At 46.6% G+C, this 21035-nt stretch overlaps 1 protein-coding gene across 1 annotated transcript; it reads right to left on the reverse strand.

Moving 5' to 3' along the window:
* Window positions 1-2944: 2944 nt before the first annotated feature.
* SKA1 (spindle and kinetochore associated complex subunit 1) lies at window positions 2945-18759 on the reverse strand. The gene is made up of 7 exons (XM_038124706.1): window positions 18469-18759; window positions 17429-17532; window positions 16661-16785; window positions 15609-15700; window positions 11947-12084; window positions 7128-7297; window positions 2945-3290 (listed from the first exon to the last, which is right to left on the reverse strand). Exons 1-7 carry the CDS (start codon window positions 18744-18746, stop codon window positions 3142-3144), a joined length of 1056 nt encoding a protein of 351 aa, XP_037980634.1. The 5' UTR covers window positions 18747-18759; the 3' UTR covers window positions 2945-3141.
* Between the last annotated feature and the right edge of the window lie 2276 nt (window positions 18760-21035).

Consider the following 21035-nt stretch of genomic DNA (forward strand, 5'->3'; position numbering starts at 1 on the left):
GGGTGATGTTGGCACTTTTAGGTTGGTTTAGAGTAGAGACAGGCTGTCTAACACAGGTGATAGACATTGGAACAGAATTGTAAATATAGTACACGTAGTTTTTAGTATAAAAGACAATACTGGCCAGAGGGGGGCATGCAGCGTGCCTTGGACTGACCTGCTGAACAGACCTGGGCAGGCCAGAGAAAGAATGTAAGTGATAAGGAAAAATAAACAACCTTGAGAACTACAGCTGGAGACTCCTTCTTCAACTGTCGAGCTGGAGAAAAAAAAGACTTTAAACACATCTCGGTGTCATCTCAACCTCAGAGGCCCCGTCAGTCTGTGTTTAGTAGAACACGCACAGGAAGGTGTTATAGGTAACAACCAAATTAGGCCGAATCAATAATTTGAGAAAGTCAAATGGAAAGTTAACAAAAAAGGAAATAGATTTTATTTTGTGAATCGGATTACAATCTATGCCAGCCACAAATCAAAGGAACAGAGCCGAGCCCGGGACCTGACTCTGCGTGAACGCAGTTCTGACCCCCTCTTGCATCAGATCTGGTGAGTTCACAATGCTCGTTCTAGTGAGTCCAGATTTTATACTATTTTTCTTGCCCGGAGCCAAGCTTCTGTTGTTCTCTTTCAGTGAATATTCATATTGTCCTCATCCTCTGTCCGGTGGTAGAATTCTATCTTTCGAGCAGACAGAACAGGGTCCAGAGAGCCATTCCAATACTCATGTAGTCCCTCGTCTCCTGTCAGGCGTTGGAAGAATCCTGTCTCCTACTTGGACAAAGCTGCCTTGGAATACACAACATGCGTCTGGGAACGCGTACATGTAAAATAAGGGTTACTGGAACCGAGCATTCACACGCTAGTCGGGTTACATGCAACTGAGTATTCACATGCCAGTCGAGTTGCCATCCTCGGTTATCAATGGTCGTTATTGGCCGATGATGGCTTGGGCACTCTGAGACTCCTCAGAATTTCCCTAGGAGCTATTCAGCTACTCCCCCTTCACTTGCTAATTTAGATTCCTATTCAGTGAGCACCTGTGGATGCTACATTCCAATGAGGTGACCGGTTTCCCAACTCCCGTGAAAGATTTCTAAAGGTCTGGGTGCTTTTTGTATCATACTCTAAAGCGCGATTAAATATATATATTTATATAGATACATTTCCCTAGGTACAAACCTATTTATTCGAGCACGAATTTTAATACATTTATTACAATGGCAAGCAAACAGACAATGACACCATCACACACAAACCCAGCCCCGGCGCTCTCAGCCGCATCTGCTTCTCCTGCCGGTGCAGGTCCGGCATTGCCGGGGTGGTGAACTAAGCGTGGCAACGACCCCAGAGCCTGCCAGGAGCCTGCCAGGAGCCTGCCAGGAGCACAGGGCTCCGGGCACTCACTGGGTATCGGTCAGGTGAAAGTGGAGCAAAAAGCTGGAAGCAGCGGCAGAAAATTGCAGGACTGGGCAGCGGCAGCTGGGCTCCGTGAGCAGCCAGGAGATGATATCTCCCTCTGGAGGGGTAAAGGTCCGGGTTTTCCCCTGGGCAGCAGCAGCCTGGCTCCTGCAAGCAGCCAGGAGATGCATCTCTCCCTCCAGAGGGGCCAGGGTCTGGGTTTTCCCCTGGGCAGCAGCAGCCTGGCTCCCATGAGCAGCCAGGAGATGATCTCTCCCTCCAGAGACGGTCAGGGTCTGGGGTTTCCCCTAGGCAGCAGCCGGGCTCCTGCAAGCAGCCAGAAGATGCATCTCTCCCTCTGGAGGGGGTCAGGGTCTGCCTGGGTTTTCCCATGAGCAGCCAGGAGATGATCTCTCCCTCCAGAGAGGGCTGGGGTCCCGGGTTTTCCCTGGGCAGCAGCAGCCTGGCTCCCATGAGCAGCCAGGAGACAATCTCTCCCTCCAGAGGGGTCAGGATCTGGGTTTTCCCCTGAGCAGCAGCAGCCTGGCTCCCATGAGCAGCAGGAGATGCATCTCTCCCTATGGAGAGGGTTGGGATCCTGCCTGGGCAGCGGCAGCCTGCCTCCTGCAAGCAGCCAGGAGATGATCTCTCCCTGCAGAGAGGGCTGGGGTCCCATGTTTTCCCTGGGCAGCAGCAGCCTGGCTCCTGCAAGCAGCCAGGAGATGCATCTCTTCCTCTGGAGAGGGTCAGGGTGCTGGGTTTTCCCATGAGCAGTGCAGCCTGCCTCCCGTGAGCAGCCAGGAGATGGTCTCTCCTTCCAGAGAGGGCTGGGGTCCGGGGTTTCCCCTGAGCAGCGGCAGCCTGGTTCCAGCAAGCAGTCAGGAGATGATCTCTCCCTCCAGAGTGGGTCAGGGTCTGGGGTTCCCCCTAGGCAGCAGCCGGGCTCCTGCAAGCAGCCACGAAATGCAAGCAGCCAGGAGATGATCTCTCCCTCTGGAGAGGGTCAGGGCCCCAGGTTTCCCCTGGGCAGCAGCAGCTGGACTCCTGTGAGCAGCCAGGAGATGATCTCTCCCTCTGGAGGGGTCAGGGTCCCGGCTTTCCCCTGAGGCACCCGAGCAGATGGAAGGGTCCCTCCCAATGAGGGTGGGTGTTGGAAAGGTGCCAGTTCAGTGGCTGCTCTCACAAGCAAAGGCTCACCCATGGTAAGGAGAAGCAGTGCGGGACAGAACTCTGCAGCAAAACCCAAAACCCCACCTGTCTCCCCTCCCATGTCGAGAGCACACGAGAGCCGAGCCCAGCCCCTGACCTCCAGCCCAGGGAGGTATCTCCTGGTATCTCTGCCTTTCCCAAGAGAAATACTCCCATCTAAGGGACAGTAGAAAACTGCACCCCTTTTCCTCCCCACCCTACAGCACTACCCCCCCTGCCACATCTTCTGTCTTAAATATCCATTGTTCCCATCTCAGGCAACAAATGGGAGAAAAATTCTCTGAGAGAAAGAGGAAAAAAACCACTCAAAAACACAAAAGGACCAAAGGAGCATGGTTAACATACAGAGAACTTTACTTTTTTTACTTTACTGACCAGAAAATTTGCCCAGCTGACTTTCTGGTTTGGGTCTGTAGTTCCTCTTGACTTTGCACAACAAAACTCAAACACAAACACCACTCCTAATTTAGGGGGGGTGCCTGAAAACCCCTCCCTGTTGCTGTCTGGACAGCAGGGCAGGGTGTTGGGGAGCTGTTAGCAGATGACGTAGCGGATGAGCCCCGAGCCACGAATCTCTCTCACTCTCTGGCAGTGCCTCAGAATGCTGAGGATGCTGTGGAATCTCTTGTCCAATTTCAGCTGAGTGAACTCCTTGATATCATCCTCCACGATGAAAAATGCTCCTGGAAAACAAACAACGGTTTTGTTACAGAAATGGCTCTGCTGTGGGATACACTCAGCATTCCACAAGTGACAGCACTGCCTCTTCTTCATAATTCCACAATCTAAAATCCATAATTCTACAGTCAGTAGGATGGTTTCACACTGTACTGGGAACTTTGTTCTACTTTTAAAACGTGTCATCAGAAAGAGAATTGCCAGCCTTCCCCTGAAGTTCCGACACTGCATCATCCACAGGCCCCGCTCCGTGAGCTCTGTCTCCCAGCAGGCACTCAGGTTCTGGAATTGGATTTTTGCCATAAGGACAGAGCCCTGCATGCATCAGAGCTATGCAGCCCACCATTCCCTTGACTTATATCAGCTTTGGAAAAGAATAATCCATCGTTACTTAAGAAAATCACAGGAAAAGACTAATCACTTGCAACAGCATCGTCCCTGTGTCTCCAAGAAAACGGCACAGTGAAGTCCTGCACCAAAGCTGAGAGCTCCCCCCTTCTTGTAGTTGATTAACTACTTCTATAAGCAAATTGTCATTAAAATTCAGGCTGCCCAGGGCACTGGTGGAGTTACCATCCCTGGAAGTGTTCAAAAAAACCATGTCAATGTGCCCCTGGATGACACAGCATAGCGGTGAACATGGTGCCCAGTTGACAGTTGGAATTTTTGATCTTAAAGGTGTTTTCCAACCTAAATGATTCCTGAATTATGTGTAGTATCATGCTTCCAAGTCTAATGGGAAGGAGGACACAAGGGTAGGGGTGTTTCAGCTTAGAAAAAGAAGATAGCATTCTCCCTCGTTTTATCCTTAACACTGAGGCAGTGACATCTTAGAAAAAAATGGAGCATCTCTTCCTCCTGTTAAGGCCTTCCAGTTTCACTGGGATATGGCTGATCCAAGCTGGAAAGCCAAAGCTGCCAGTAAAGAACTGAGGTCCAAGAATTACGTTTGCAAGTGCAATGTCCCCCAAAATCTTGCTCAGACAGAGCTGAGAAATCACAGATCACGTTTTCTCACAGCCTGGGCCTCTCATGAGAGTTGGTGACACACGTGTCCACAGGGAGTAGAATGTTCCAGAGACAGTAACTGTCAAAATCCAGAGATATTTCCCCAGAGAGGAACTCTGCTGGAATCTCAGAGCTTGTCGCGCCACCAAATCCACATACAGATGAGAAGTAGGAAGTTTGTTTACCAGGAAAAGAAAGAAGAACTGCATTACTGCTCAAAATAGAAAATGGTCTCAAATAGAGACCATTTACAACTTCCAGGGACACCAACACACCCAAACAGGGCTGGGAAGCCAGGCATAACCTGCCTGCTGCCTTCACAGTCTGTTACATCAGAACATCCTGAATTTTGATAAAACAGGATTCTGTCTTATATTTGCTCACAATCCAGAGTGGCAACATTCAGCAGAGCAGGATCTTTTTGGTGAAGAAATCAGAGCGGGGTGAAGGGCACGTGGTTTGGTCCACGTGCTAAACAACCAGCTAAACTCACTGAACCACCTGAGTGGCTGGGAGTGACCCTGATAAACAGGCAGCAGCTTCTCTCATCTTGAAATCAGAGAAGAGGTCAGCTGGCAATTGGCCCAGGCTGAGAACCAGTGGGAATCCTAAGCAGAGAGACACTCACAGGAGAGATTTAAACAAACAAATCAATGAATGCGGAACGTCATTCTGAAAAATGCAATGGATAAAGACATTTAATCATTTTGTGCTGGCCAGATAAGAACCATCTGACAGCCTGGCAGGACTTTTCTCTAGACTTTCTAAATGATTAATCACAAAAAAAAAAAAACCTAAACAAAACCATCTAGCACACAACCACACACGCTCTATCAGATGCTGAATGTCCTAGTTTCCTAACAGAGCTTCCCAAGATAAACAAGAAATAAAGACCATCTCTCAGGTACTTAGAGAAATTAAGCACTTCAGTTTCTCAGACTTTAGGCCCCCAGCTGACAGAAGATTCTCTGACCAGCTGTAGCTTTCTCAAGCTGCTAGAATGGCTTCTTCACTGCAGCCAAGACTACTGTGGATCACAGCACAGGCTGAGCAGCACTCCAGGCCCAAGAGGGCCCTTCTGCTGTTCAGCCTCTTTTCTACAGCTCTGGGCTCAAACTCTTTACTACTGTTCTGAGGATAGGAACAGTGACACCAAAAATGTACTGTAAATTAAATTGATGAAGCCAGTATTTTAAAAAATCCAGATTAATATAAGCTGCTGTTCAACTGAGGCACAACATGCTTAGAGAGAAGCCAAACCAAGTCAGTCACACGAATTTATCTAGCTGCATGTGCTTGGAATGATTTTAATAAAGCCCTTCACAACAATGACCTTTGTATGGCAGCTGAGATCTCATCTGGAGTCCTGTGTCCAGCCCTGTGGCTGCAGCATGAGAAAGACATGGAGCTGCTGGAGCCAGCCCAGAGGAGGCCACGGAGATGCTGCCAGCGCTGAGCCCCTCTGCTCTGCAGCCAGCCTGGCACAGCTGGGGCTGTTCAGCTGCACCAGAGAAGGCTCCAGGGACACCAGGGACACCTGCGAGCCCCTGCCAGGGCCTGCAGGGGCTCCAGGAGAGCTGCCCAGGCACTGGGGACAAGGCCTGCAGGGCCAGCAGCCAGGCAATGGCTTCCCAGGGCCAGAGGGCAGGCCCAGATGGGATATTGGGCAGGAATTGCTGGCTGGGAGGGTGGGCAGGCCCTGGCCCTGGGTGCCCAGAGCAGCTGTGGCTGTCCCTGCATCCCTGGCAGTGTCCCAGGCCAGGCTGGACAGGGCTTGGAGCAGCCTGGGACAGTGCCAGGTGTCCCTGCCCATGGCAGGGGGTGGAAGTGGCTAATATTGAAGGCCACTTCCAACTCAAACCATTCCAGGATTCTGTGTTTATTTCCAGGTCTCAAAGTGCCAGCATGTCCGTCCATGAGAACAGAATTCCTTTCCTACAGCAAAGGTGTGTTTAGAACCCAGAAGTCACTGATGTCATCATCATACTATAATATCCAGAGCCTTGAAGAGCAACAAAACCAAAGGAAGGAAGGAAGGAAGAAAAAGTTGCAGTTTATCTTCAGGGCATTCCTGAGTACTCAGTGAATGTTCAGAGCAGAAGTTCTAGCATTCTGTCAAGGGCTAAAACAGAAGGTGGGTGCCATGGTGTTGTCAGAGACAGCTGCTTTTATGTGAGACAGAAGACAGTTTGCTCCACTCTTTATGCCTGAACTTGGAAACATGAGGGCATTCTAAGGACATCACCAAGCTTGACATGTGCAGTACACCCCTCCAGGAATAATTACATACTTGTTCTCAAGAGGAAAGGCATGCCAAAAAGGAGATTTTAATATCAGAGATTTACTGTGCCACATGTTTTTTGGAAAAACTAGCCTGTAAGTGCAAATTACTTTTCAATTGAAAGAAAGGTATTTTGGTTTTCACTCCTATCCTTTTAAGAGGAGAAAACTTCTTAAGATTATCAAATGGACTTACCTCTTCCACAAAGCCACTGCAGCACAATTTATTAGCCAGATTTCCCAACTTCAGAACAAATTTTTAATAGTTCATGTCCAATCAAGTTTAAGACCTGAGAACACGTTTCTGTGATTTGGTTTTCAAACTAAGTTTCCAGAACCTGTAGTGATTCCAAACTAAATCTTTGTGCACTCAATGTTTCTGCCATGACACACCATCAAAGGGACATATTTTTCAAGGAAAACATTCAAAAAGTGAGCCAATCACTATGGAAAACTCTTCAGTCAAAAACACTGAAAAAAGACCAGTATTTTTATACTTCTGCTGCAACATCCAAGTGTTAAGGGTTTGGTTCTAACAAAGGAAAAAAAAATACCTTTTGTTTCTTTAGTTTCCTCTTCTTTGAACCTGTGGTAGAGGTTTCTGACTGGTGCACTCATAGACTTCAAAGGCTGATACAAGATCATGTACTTGCCCACCACGGCCTTGTTCATCTCTTGAACAACTGTATTAATCTGATCATACGTTATACGGCCTTTCAAATAGCTGCAAATAAAAATAAGAATCAGTAACCAGGGAGTCACAACGTTCTGTGTTTATTCTTCTCTTTCATCTGCCTCAACTGAAGAAGCCAGTCCTAGTTAAAGGCAGTTTCTCCTGTTTTCTATTAATGAATACATGTAGTAGTTAATTCTGTTCATTTCCTTGATTGCTTAACAATCCTGAAGGTAAAAAGGCCATGACAGAACCTAAACCAGAAAGATAAAATATTAGAAAGCAAAATCAAGAAGCAGAATGCATTCAGTGCTTAAGCTGAAAGCTTAAAGCTTTTCAAAATGGAATAAAGGTTGCTTTTATAGCGTACCACTTAAACACAGAAAAACACAGTAACTTTGCAGAAAACAGCATGAAATGAAGTGTTTGCCTAGCAGCACAACTTGGCTCATATTATCACCACAAACAAGCTGTGTTTGATGTTACTGCCATTTATTGTTTGGCCAGGGCACCAAACAATCCAGCAGCAGGCATGGAGCAGGGCTGGAGCGCAGCGGCCCCGTGCCCACCATGGGCCCCTTTTTAAATTTGTTTGTTGGTTTGTTAATGTTTGTTTGGTTGGTTTTTGCTTTGTTTTTTGGTTTTTTTTTTTGATGTGGCACTCGGTGCCATGGTTTAGTTGAGGTGCTAGGGCATGGGTTGGACATGATGATCTTGAAGGTCTCTTCCAGCCCAATAATTCTGTGATCATTTGGGGTTTTTTGAAGAGCTACTAGTTGTGTGTTGCCTTCTGTAGTTGACTGTGCAGCCTACTGAGCTATGAAGATAAGGTTCTGCACCACCAGCATCCATTTCTGAACTCTCAGAGCATTTCATAATACTAGTACTAGAAGAATAAGGTCTGTTGATAACAGCCTAGAGGTACAGGAAGCACAGGAGATAAAGAACAAAGCGATGTGGAAATACCAGAACACTGGAAGATTTGCAAGTAAGGCTATTCAGTATTTATAGATGTAAAGCCATGCCTTCAAGGAAAAGGAACTGTGCTGCACACTGAGAAGCCATTATATAAAAATGAAATCTGAAACTCAAATGACAAGCAGTAAGCTAAATACAACACAACCTCCCCCCCAACCCAAGAAATGGCTGTAAAAGCAACCTGCACTGTCCTGTGGCCTTCATTCAGTTGCTTCAACAAACCAAACCTGGCTGTTTGTGTTTCATCCAATATTGGTTTGCAGATGTGAGGAATTACACACGTGTTACAATTCAATTTAAGAATGAACGCTCTAGGTCAGCAGAGCAGGTGGCTAAAAGCTGTGGGACAGCAAGACTGGAAAGATCAATGAACAGCAAGTTCCTCCCTCGTTTTAATCTGAACAGACAGGCTCAATCTTTGGAGAACACACAAAGAATTCAAAGCAGAAGTAGATAATCAATTACAAGTTCAGTATTCCAAACCAGAATTCAGACAGGCATTCTGCAATTGCCTACTCAAAATGAGTGCTGTGGATTTCAACGGCAGCCAGTCCCTGCCAGGCAGACAGGCCGGCGAGCTGCGTAAAAACTGAATTCAAAGCAATTGCTCTGCCTCCAAACTGGGTTGGAAACTTAGTAGCCACTAAGTTACTTGCAACCAGCTTTCAACTTTACTGCTACCGCGATTAATTCAGCGTTGGAGGTGCAGCCATCCCGTAGCTATAAAAATGCTCTACTTTGCAGGGTAATAAAAGCAGCACTACCCCCCCTGACATGCAGCCGCAGCAGGAACACAGCCTGTAACCACAGCAGGGCTTTGCCTGCGTGCATTAACTGCTGCTCATTGCTCTCTGTGCCTCCCTGCGCCACAGGGGAATGTGCAGAGCGAGGAGAGCTCAGCCCAGAGGTATAAAATACCTTTATTTAAGTTCCTGTGCTCCCACTGTCAACACACAGACAGTGAACGCACTCAATAAAGCCAAGGGAGCACCTCAGCACATCCTGAAGCTTAAACAGGACTGGGTTGCCTAAACCTAAAAACAAATGTTCTTTGAGAGGCCCTCAGGCATCCAAGATGCTTTAATCTGAAATTAAACCCTGTCAAAACCAAATGGAATTTTTATTCTGTGCATAACTAAGGATCATAAAAACTCCAGCTGTCCCGCAGCCCTCTCATGTTTCTACCCAACCTTGGCTGGCAAACCCGTTAATGCTGACATTTATTTCAGTCCATACTGAAATATAAAAACACAAAGTTGAGAAGTTCCAAATTCAGGCATTTAATTTAGATTTAAAATAACTTTAAAATCTGCTTCACTATTCCAAATGCAATAAAATTCAAAACTCTTCTAAAAAAGATCCAGTCAGTTTCTTTTTTTAATCCATAGAAGCCCTTTTTCAAAGCATTTTTTTTCTATACGTATGAAAACCAGAGCACAGTGCTGTGTTCCTCAGAGAAAAGAATAACATCAATATCTCACATACATACCACTCTAAAAGAGATAAAGCTTGTAATGGCCACCCCCTGCCCTCTCAGAAATGGTTGGGCTAAAATAGCCATGTATTCTCCCAAGCCACCATCTTTTGAGACTTGTAATGAATGCACAGAATCTAAAATGCTTTCTGCAGTAAGATTTTCAGAAAGGAGCAAGAATTCTAGACACAGAATAAAGCAAACATTTTTCCTCTGCCTCAAAGTCAAAAGTTAACAAAGACAGGTACTGTGAAACGTCCTTTATCCTCCTCCAAAAAGCACCTTCCTGCAACAGATTTGAAGGGTAAGATAATTTGCAGGTTTTTTATTGTGCAAAGTGCTCTGTTTGATCAAGGTGCTCCACATCTGCCCCCTAACACAGCGTGTACCTTTGCTAAATGCCAGCTGCCCAGTCCTAGGACTATGAAGTCACTGAAGCCTGTGTTCCTTTCAGTGTTGTTAGGAATAGATTTTCCTTCATGTTCAGCACAAAGCAAGTGAAATCAGCCTCAATTTTTCAGTGACCCACCCCCCACCTCCAGTGCTCACCTGAAGAAATGGGCCCTGAACCAAGTTCTCATTCTTCCAAGAGAATACATTCAGCGTAAGAGAATTCATATTATAAGTATTTGCTGCTTAGATTTGGTCAATCAGTATGTGAAATTGCAAGTACTCCCTCAATCTTGTACTACAACATTGCCAGGCAACAGAAATACTGGTAGATTAATAGAGCTATGTAAATTCATGTAAATTTTCCTCCACAGAACAAACATGCTTCTCCCATCTGAATAAAATTAAATTATTTCTAGAGCTCTACCAGCACAGTCTAAGCTGCAACCTTTCCATGATGGGTACCTTCCAACACAGCTGCAACATTTCCACAAGGGGTGCCTTCCAACTCTGCTTATTCTGTGGTTTTGTGAATCTCTGATGGATAGGAAGAGGATCCATCTGGCCTCTGTCCCCATCCTCCATGCCCATGAACAGCACAGGAAAACCTTCCACTTTCAAGGGTATCCATAAACTCCCTGAGGTGGGAAAAGCCCTCTGAGACCATCAAGTCCAACCTTTCCCCCAGCATGGCCAAGGTCACCACTAAACCATGTCCCCAAGTGTCCTTCCACCTCTCTTGTGATGTGGAAGATCATAGCCTTAACTGGAAGTTAAAACAATATTTGTCTGGAATGGTCTGTGTCTATTTTTCTTGCCACAGCAGAGATAAAGACCAAAAATCCCCAGGCTCCAGCTTTATCCTCCCATAATTTCATCAGGAGAGAACTACCTAAGGGAGTAAATCCACAAAATACCTGAGGTGTTCTGCAGAATGAAAATACCAGGTGTGTGCTCTTCTAAGAAGTCCTTTATCATTAGCTCAACATTCAGGATAAGGAAGAAAATGGGCATTACTCACCTGACAATTTTGAAGGCTAGAGAAAAAAAATTATTGGAAAGCCTTAAGTAAAGTACAGACTCAAAACCATATTTCTTACTGAAACAGGTATTGTTAGGGAACACAGTAAATCTAGATTCTCAATAACTATTCAGCCTTAGGCATCAAGAGAAATTTCTTCTTCTTGCAGAAACATTTACCCATGCCACCCAAATGTCATTTAAGAAGTTATTCCTATATGTCAGACTTCAGACAAGGATATCCATTAATCAGGTCCTGATGTTAGGGGAAAATACCCACAGCTTTCTATTCCAGAAATTTGGGAATTACAATTACAAAGTGTTTTTTTTTTTTTGTTTGTTTTAACAAGTCTGATTGCTCTTCCTGTCTCAAAACAGATTGGTAAGTCAAGACTTGAAGTTTCCAGAAACCAATATTTGGGTCAAATAAAACCAGCATTTACCACTGTTTTTCTTTCTATATGTAAACAAACCCTCCATGTTCTGAGGTGATGGCTCTTTTTTTTTAAACATCTGTTCACAAAACAAGATGAGGATTCACCTGTTAGCTAATAAATCTCTCTTCATACAATTACAGTGGCTTTTGGGGTAAGAGGTTTGGGTTTTAACTGATCAGTTTTCATCTTCCCAATACCAGCATGAAGAGGAGCCCAATTAATACATTCAATTTTCAGGTTTGCTAGCAATGCATGTAAGCCATTTGGAGCTATTGTCATGTCTCACCCCATCAAGTATTTAATCTCTGTCAGTCCCAGCTCTGCAAGAGGTCAGTCTCCCAAACCTATGTGTGCCACCCAAACTGATATGCCAGGGTACAAAGGAAGCCAGGCTTACTTACGCAGGAACACTTTCAAACTCCTCTGTGGTTATTAATGCTGCTTCTTTAATGGCTTTTTTCTCTTTTGCAGGTTTCTTCTCAGATTTGGCTTCTACAGCCTTTGTTTGTCCTTGGTGTTTCACAGTTGGCACGATGTCGCTGTAAAATGAAGGAATAGTCAGTGCACAAACAGCAGGTAAGTAGGAAGGAGAATTCCACCACACTGCTTAGTCACAGACCTAAGTTCCAGCCTGTGTGTTAGGCTGGATCAATGCAATTAGTGATTTTTCACAAAAGAAACATCAGTAAAGCAAGCCTACTCTGTTTCAAATCGTATCCTTCAGCTGACTTAAGCACAGCTCTTGGTTTCTGTGCTACAGAGGCTGCTAGCAGGTGAGCTGGAAGCAGTCCAAGTGCAGCATGGCACAGCTCAGAATTCAATGTACCATTACATCTCACACAAGGCAAGGCCTGGCTTTTTATCAGATAAAACACAGCCCAGAGCTGCAGCCATAACGGGCAGATTTGAAATACTTCACAGCTCTTTGAAACAGGTTCAAATCTTAGGAAGCCTGACTCATCCATTAAACTTTTGAAGCAAAGAAATTCTGTATCACCCAGCAGACACTTTTAAACATATTTTTAGGCAAGATCCAAAAGGTCAAAGAACTTCCTGATTTATTCCTGATTATTAGAACATTATTTTTATAAATTCACCCTTCCTCTAAACCCTCAGCTTAGAGCCTCAAACCCCAAGGGATTTGCCAGCCACCCACCCAGCTGCTCCTCAGCAGGACAGCAGAGGTGATGGATTTGGCCAAATACACTGTCACCAGAACACATGGGCATCACTGGGATGTGCAGCAGAATTAAGTAAAGCTGTACAGAGCTGACCTGGACAAGGAAATAATCCTCTGCTTGGATCTGACCGCCCCACAAGAGATTAGTGCTGCACGTGGGGTCCCACGGCAGTGAACAGCACAGCAGTGCCCCATCTGTGCACCCCAGGGCCGGGACCTGAGGTGTCACTCGATGTCACCCCGAGGAGCAGAGCGCCATGGACAGGACAGGGAGTGCCACCTGCTGGGCTCCCACACCGCCTGCTCGCTGACACAGGGACTGGAGCGAGCTGTGACACTGCACAGAGCCCTTCTGGCACCCAGGACAGCTGCTGCCAAACTTGCTCAGATGTCATCGTCTGAAGAGCATCTGTTGGCATCTGAACAACAACAACAAAATGAATGCTGTCTCCCTGCAGCTAGCAGGGAATGTCAGCAAATTGAGGGAGAGGAGAGGGGGGTGCATTTCAGGTGGTGGTGGAGGTGGGTTTGGAATGAAAGGATAAACACAAGATCTAAGGGAAGCAAGTTCACATCTTGAAACTTCATTCCTCCCACGCACCAGTCTCCTGCTCAGTCTCCTGTTGTCTATCCCACCGCAGCAAACCTTTTCTAGATGATTCCCATATCCAGGCACCCTTCCTTTGTATTCCCACCCACTCCCTTGCCCCTGCAGTGCTGCGGTGGGGTGGTACAGACACAGTTCACCACTGATCTGAACCATGAAAAGGAAAAGCTGATGCTTGTTTACAAAATCTGGCTCTGGTGGAACGAGAAACTGAATCTCAACTAATACAGGGGATGCAAAGAGCTTGAGAGATACTGATCTTGCTTTTTATTTCAGTGAGATTCCTCTGGTAAACAAGAACTGAAAACCCAAGGATACAGGAGAGAAACAATAGCTAAAGCCATGAATTGCTGAGTTTCTCTGTGTGGGTGTTTCCATTTTCCCAGGGACTCCAAGACCTGTCTCACCAGCATTCAAGTGCTCCTCTGCTTTCTGCATTATCTCACAAAAATCACTCAGCATTAATATTGACAGCCCCACACATCGGGGAACAGAAAGGGAGGAGGTCAGGAGAGGAAGGTTTAGGGAAGGGGCCTGAAAACATATTTACACTGATACAGTGGGTTTTGAACAATTACATCCCTTCTTACACTTCCTTGACCCTCCACTGCACAACACAGTGAATACCAAGAAGTGACAAAATGGGGAAAAAAGAAGAAAGTGTGTTTTGACAAATGGCATCATCATACAATGTATTATTACTCAAGAAAAACCAGCAACAAACTGACAGTGACAGAAGAGCAGCTGTGAGCTGGCTGAGCACAATCTGTGGAAAATTATCAGAAAAGCTTGGTTGGTTTTATATATTGTGGTTCTCTCTAGAAAGGGAAGAACTGGCTAAAGTCATATCACAATTAACTTCCTAATCACAAGCAGGACAAGATTGTAAGGAAAACTAACATCCCAAACAATCTTTTGGTGTGAGAGGTGGCAGAATCACGGAACAAGCCTCATTTACATCTAAACAATTTCCAGGAGCTAACACAAAGTTAAGACAAAGGATTTCCCACAATAAAAAAGTAAGTTATGACAGGAAGGCAGAACCCAAGTGGCAATTTCTGGGAAACTTCAATTCTTACACACATACACACACAAAAAACAACATCTAAATTGAAAAGGAACACATCACCCCTAGAGACATTTTGAGAGGCTGTTTCCTAAACTGAGGGGTTCATCTCTAAAGGGTGAGAATAAGAAAAAAGCTTCTGCACAAGTCATCCCTTCACCAGCTAAGAACAGTTTCAATACAATACCTACACCAGTGACCATATTGCTACCCACCAACAAAAATTGCCATTCATTTTACTCTTATAGAACCCTCTTTCCACACGTTTAACCTTTTACTTTGCTGGAATACGCCTGTCATGTTTTGAGACTGAGGCTTGTGTGGCACGAGGAACCAGACCAAGTGAGGCTGGTTGATTCAGGGCACATACTGAGTTCACACTAATGCATTGCCTTCTGACAAGCTGCGAGGTGGGGAAGAAACTCTGGGATCCCCAGATAATAAAACTCTGCAGGAAACCCCACCTGACACACACTAACAACACTCCATAAAAAAAAAAAAAAGCAGCTCCAACAGGATGGAGAAAGAGATGAGTTGAAATGTCTTAGAAGCCTTCCGAGTAACATTAATTCAATTAATTAAGCAACATTAGTTATGTTAAAACTGTTAATTCACATACTTGTCATTATCACACACTTGAGCTCCTTGACTCTGAAAAGCTTCTTACCACAGCCCTCTCCAAGGCAAGGGGATGTCATAGCTAGCTGAAATAAATGCAGGATTTCTACAGGGAAAAGAGAACAAAACTACCACAAACACAATTCAAAGTCCCACAGAAAGGCGAGCGAATCAGAGGATTTTTGGTTTTTAATTGTATTTGGAAGGGCAGTGGTGAATTTCAGTTCTAGCGACCCAGCATTTGGGTCACTAAACATTTAATGAGTAGGCACTGCAGTTACAAAACTGGTGTGTTTGTGATTCTAAAGGAAGGGATGCTCAGACTCAGAGAAGCACTTGCTTTCTACTACATCACACCTACCCCTGGAAGCTCCCATTGGAACAACCTGGGATTTTACAGACTCGACCTGACAGATTTGTTGGGGTGCTAGCACAAGCCTGGACAATAGCCAACTCCAGAATCAACAGACACTACAACTTTGGCTCCCAAAGTTCCCCAGTTAATGTGGGGTGAAAGGAGCACAGCTGTACAGGGCTGCAGCTGGACAGTGCCAGGAGCAGCCCGAATCCTCCGGGCTCAGGTACCACATACCAGCTCTGGGGTGGTTTAGGCAGATAGCGTGGAATGTGTTCAAGAATGTGCTGTGCTTCCTTCTGATCCCTTTCAGCAGCCTTCTGGATCTCCTGAAATTAATATCAGACTACATCAGAAATCTCATCTTACTAACATCAAGAAAGTAAAATCAGGGCGATACTAAATTAACTTTCAGTTTTTTTAAGAGGCGTCTTTGTTTCCTCCCCATCATCTTACCTCCTTATCCAGTAATTTCCCCAGGAAAACCAGTAAAGATACAAAGGAAGGAGTGTCTGTCCTTACCCTCAGAATGCCAGAGAAATTTGAGCAGGCAAAAGGAACTTTAGCAATACACCCTGGGCAAGGTCTGCTCGGGGAATGGTGGTGCTGAAGATGAGCTACTGTAGTAAACTCTCCTCCATTCCCCAAACAACATTTACACAAAAGACTTAACAAAGGCACTGCAAACACACAGTAAAATAACAGACAAATATTCTAACTGAGTACTTGGTGCAGCTATTGCAAAGATGTGTAAGTAGAACTGCTCTTTAGATCACCACATCTATTGCGATAAAGACATGTTTTCAAGGCCAGTGACAAAGACATGATTTCAATGTACTTAGGATGAAGGATGGTAGACTTAGATTAGATATTAAGAATAAAGTCTTCCCTGGGAGGGTGGGCAGGCCCTGGCCCAGGGTGCCCAGAGCAGCTGGGGCTGTCCCTGCATCCCTGGCAGTGTCCCAGGCCAGGCTGGACAGGGCTTGGAGCAGCCTGGGACAGTGGAAGGTGTCCCTGCCCATGGCAGGGGGCTGGGACTGGACAAGCTTTAAGGTCCCTTCCAATTCAAACCATTCTATGTACAAGCCTTGAAAATACAATTTTTAATGTTCATTGTTCTGGAGAACTGCTTGACAAACCACCAGCAAGGCTGTGCCAAGCCCCAGTTTCTCTTGTAAGCATATGCATCCAAACATCACTAAGAATCTAGGGGAAAAAAGTGACATACATATCAGAGACTTCTTTGAATCTTTTGGTATTTTACGAACAGGAAAAGAAAAAAAGATTACTTTGAGTGAATCTTTCAGTTTTTCTTGCTGTTTAATTTCACTTTCCATTTTATTCAGGAGATCATGTACAAGGACCACCTCATTCTTTATCTTATGGAGCACAGGCTTGCGGGAATCATCCTCACCTGTAAAAGAGAGAAAACTAAGCTACCAATTCTCCAAGAAAAAAACAAAATCCAATATTCCTCCCCTTCACCAGCAGGGATTATCTGACTCCCTGCTCCTCAGCCACCATGTCCATCCAGGAGAAGCAGCAAGCCAAACTTGCCAGCCTTGTACTCCACGCAGCCCACAGAGTTCATGGAATCACTTAGTTTGGAAAAGCCCTCTAAGAGCAGGTCCAGCTATTCCCACAGAGCACTGTCAAGGCCATCACTAACCTGTGTCCCATGTGTCACAGCCACATGGCTTTTAAATCCCTCCAGGGATGGGGATTCCACCACCTCCCTGGGCAGTTCCAGTTCCTGAGCTCTCTTTCCATGGGGAAATTCCTGCTGTGCCCACCCTGAGCTGCCCTGGCCCAGCCTGAGGCCGTTCCCTCTCCTCCTGTCCCTGTTCCCTGGGAGCAGAGCCCAACCCCCCACCTGTCCCCTCCTGTCAGGAGCTGTGCAGAGCCACAAGGTCCCCCCTGAGCCTCCTTTGCTCCAGCTGAGCCCCTTCCCAGCTCCCTCAGCCTCTCCTGGGGCTCCAGACCCTTCCCAGCTCCAGCCCCTCAGTGTCTTTCCTGGTGTGAGGTGCAAACCAAGCCCCACTGTTGCTCTTGTTTACCTATGTGTCTTATTAGGAGACACTTTTTAATATTTGAAATCTTCATATTGATGTGGAGACATAAATCTTCCAGGCTTGAGGATGTCATATCCTTCACCATCACACTGAGGGGGGAACAAAAATGAAGGCAGGAATTTAGCAAGGGCCCAAGTTGCAAACATTGCCTACAAAAGCAGAATTTTTAGGACACTGATCTGTCACAGAAGCAAAGGGAACATAAATTAAACAGTAAATGGAGTAATTCTTGTTTATCTTATTAAACTGAAGGCAGGAAAGGAAGCACAAAGTGGCACTAGGCAAGGCAATAAGTTTCCCAGAACTTTGGGAAAATGATATCAGTGCAGTGATTCCTCACAAGACTGGGAGCATCCTTATTACATTGAAGTGTGCAGTAAAAAAGGTTGGAATTTACTGCAAAAGCCAAGAACTACGTGGCTTATATAAGGCAGTTTTAGAAGACTGTCTCAGGGAGACTACATCAGATGATTGATGTTTAAAACAGTGTGTTTTTTAAAAATGTAAAAGGAAAAAAAAGTGTTAGCAGAGTTATTAGTGAAGTCTGGAGGCATCAAAAAGAGCATTATATACTGATTACTATATTGTCCATATTAATAGAGTTATTAACCCTATTACGGACAGGAATTGATTAAAAGAAAAAATTATATAACGTGGCTTACACTGTGGCCCGGCACTGAGCGCTCACACAGCTCCCTCCGGCGGCTCACACTTGGAAACTTCTAAAACGTCTTTATTTCGCCTTTGGCTCAACATACTATAAACTACCGCGCTTATTAAATCCTTTCTTAGAGTCCTGCCGCCTCCCCACCCTCCGTACCTGAGCGGCACCAGGACCCTCCGAGGCGGATCGGGATACCCTGAGGGGATCGAGCGCCCCGTTTCTCCTCAGGTTTTACCAGGCCCAGCGCTCACACTTGGAAACTTCTAAAACGTCTTTATTTCGCTTTTGGCTCAACATACTATAAACTACCGCGCTTATTAAATCCGTTCTTAGAGTCCTGCCGCCTCCCCACCCTCCGTACCTGAGCGGAACCAGGACCCTCCGAGGCGGATCGGGATACCCTGAGGGGATCGAGCTCACCCCTGCGCACGGTTTCTCCTCACGTTTTACCAGGCCCAGCGCCACTGCTTCCCGGTCCCGGTCCCACTCTCTCAGAAGAAGGAGAAGGAGAAGGAGAAGGAGGAGGAGGAGAAGGAGGAGGAGGAAGAAGAAGAAGGACGCTGGGGCGCGGCTGCCGCGGCCCGGGTCGAGCCCCGGTTTGAATCCGCCGCGCTCGGGCGGGCGCTGGGCAGGGCGCATGCGCGCTGAGGGCAGCGCCCGGCGCGGGCGGGAAGGGCGGAGCGGGGCCGCGCTGAGGGAAAGCCGGGCGGGAGCGCTGAGGGGAGTGAGGGGAGGAATGCCGGGCGCTGAGGGAGGTTGTGGGCCGGGTGAGGGTCGGTCTCTTCTCCTAGGCAGCCTGGGATAGGATAAGGGGATATGGTCTCAAGCTGCGCCATGGGAGGTTGGGCTTCAGGAGGAATTTCTTCGTGGAAAGGGTGTTCTGGTATTGGAAGGGGCTGCCTAGGGAGGTTTGGAGTCCTCGTCCCTGGAGGAACGCCTGGACATGTGTGAGATACAAAGCTGTGTTTCGTGTCAGGTACACACAGGCAGCATGTGTGCTTGTGATTGTGATATGTGTGGAAACTGATCATGGGACAATTAAAGGATGAATTCCAAAAAAATAACTGAGGGAGTAAAGCATAGAAGAACCTTTGAACTTATCCTTTGTTTGCAATTAATTTTATAGCATCTGCATTAAAGCTTTAAGGATGTTGCTGCTGGACAGGAACTTTTTGCACATAGCTAAGCATTAAACAGTTTTGCAATAATAACCTCTTGAAGTAGAATTTTAGAACATTGCTTGTAGTAAGGAGCTTTGAAAATATAAGTTTAGAATATATGTAAAGGAAACATGCTTATCTCAAACCTTAGCAAAACAGTAAAAAGCAGCTTGAGAAAGGAAGATGAACATCAACCCAAGGATTGGTAGCTTCAACCAAGGGAAGCTGGACATCACTGCTATGAGATTTATAGTCTTTGCAGTTAAAAGGTGGGCCCACATCTGGAGTCTGGACCGCACCAGCTGGGAGACCTCTTTCTTCTTTCGGAAGTCGGACCCCACCATCTGGGAATACTCCTTTCTGGGGTACATCCTGAGAAAAACTAACTCACAGTAGTGTATAGAATTGTGACGTAAAAATTGGGAATAGAAACTGCTGAAGAAAAGCTTATGTGTACCCCTATAAATATCTGTACACCCCAACCATTGGTGTGCAGTTGGAGGGAAAACTTCCCCCGCTGTACCCAGTGCTGTTTTACTCATACTTTACCACATTAATTAATAAATTGATTGCTGCTTGAATATTGGCCTAGTCAAGCTTCTTATTTATAACACATGGCACTCAGTGCTGTGGGCTGGGTGACAAAAGGGGATCAGTCGTAGGTTGGGCACGATCTTGGAGGCCTTTTCCTTTGAGTGTAATTCTGTGAGTCTGGAGGGACTAGGAGGAAGGGCGTGAGGCGGGAGCTCTGAGGGGAGTGGGAGTGTGGAGGGTGTTGTTGATATTAGGAGCTCTGTGAACACCGACACAGAGTTCGCCTTAGAAACAAGACATTATTTATTCAGTGCAGCGTGCGAGGAGGACGTTCCCACTAATCAGCTTGCCAAGGGGTAAAATGTTCCATCTGTCATACAGCGAAATTCACATGAACACGCCTGCTCGCTGCATATTCTCTGCCGACCTAATGCACATTTATTTGGGTGATGTAATCTTAAACGGCTTGAAACAGGCTCTTTCCTTCACTAGGCAAACTCCTCTCGTACAAGTAATTTCACATAGGTTACGTTTACAAAAGGCGAGAAAAAAACCTGAAAGGTCATGAAGGACAGCGTGGGAGGAGACGAGAGGGAAGGGAAGGGAAGGGAAGGGAAGGGAAGGGAAGGGAAGGGAAGGGAAGGGAAGGGAAGGGAAGGGAAGGGAAGGGAAGGGAAGGGAAGGGAAGGGAAGGGAAGGGAAGGGAAGGGAAGGGAAGGAAGGTGGCGGACTGCTGAGGGAAGCAGGGCAGGAAGGCCAGGAGCGGGGACGGGATCCCTGAGGAGAGCGGCAAGGAAGGGCGGAAGGCGGGATCGCTGAGTAGAGCCGGGCGAGGAGGAAGGCGGGATTGCTGAGGGGAGCGGTCAGGGAACGGGGCGGAAAGGGAAAGCGGGATCCCTGAGGGAGGCGGCGAGGGAGACCGGGTCGCTGAGGACAGCCGAGCGCGAGGGGAGGCGGCATGGCTGAGGGGAACGGCAAAGAAGGCGGGATTGCTGAGGGGAACGGGAAGGAAAGGCGAAAGGCGGGATTGCTGAGGGGATCAGGGAGCCGGGCGGGAAAGGAAAGCGGATCCCTGAGGGAGGCCGGGTCGCTGAAGAGAGCCGGGCACGAAGGCAGGCGGGATCGCTGGGCGGGCAGGGTGAGAAGGAGCCGGAATTGCTGAGGAGAGCGGCAAAGAAGGCGGGATTTCTGAGGGGAATCTGTCAGGGAACCAGGCGGGAAGGGAAAGCGGGAT

The sequence above is a fragment of the Motacilla alba genome, chromosome Z (assembly GCF_015832195.1).
Source record: "Motacilla alba alba isolate MOTALB_02 chromosome Z, Motacilla_alba_V1.0_pri, whole genome shotgun sequence".
In the NCBI taxonomy this organism is placed as follows: Eukaryota; Metazoa; Chordata; class Aves; order Passeriformes; family Motacillidae; genus Motacilla; species Motacilla alba.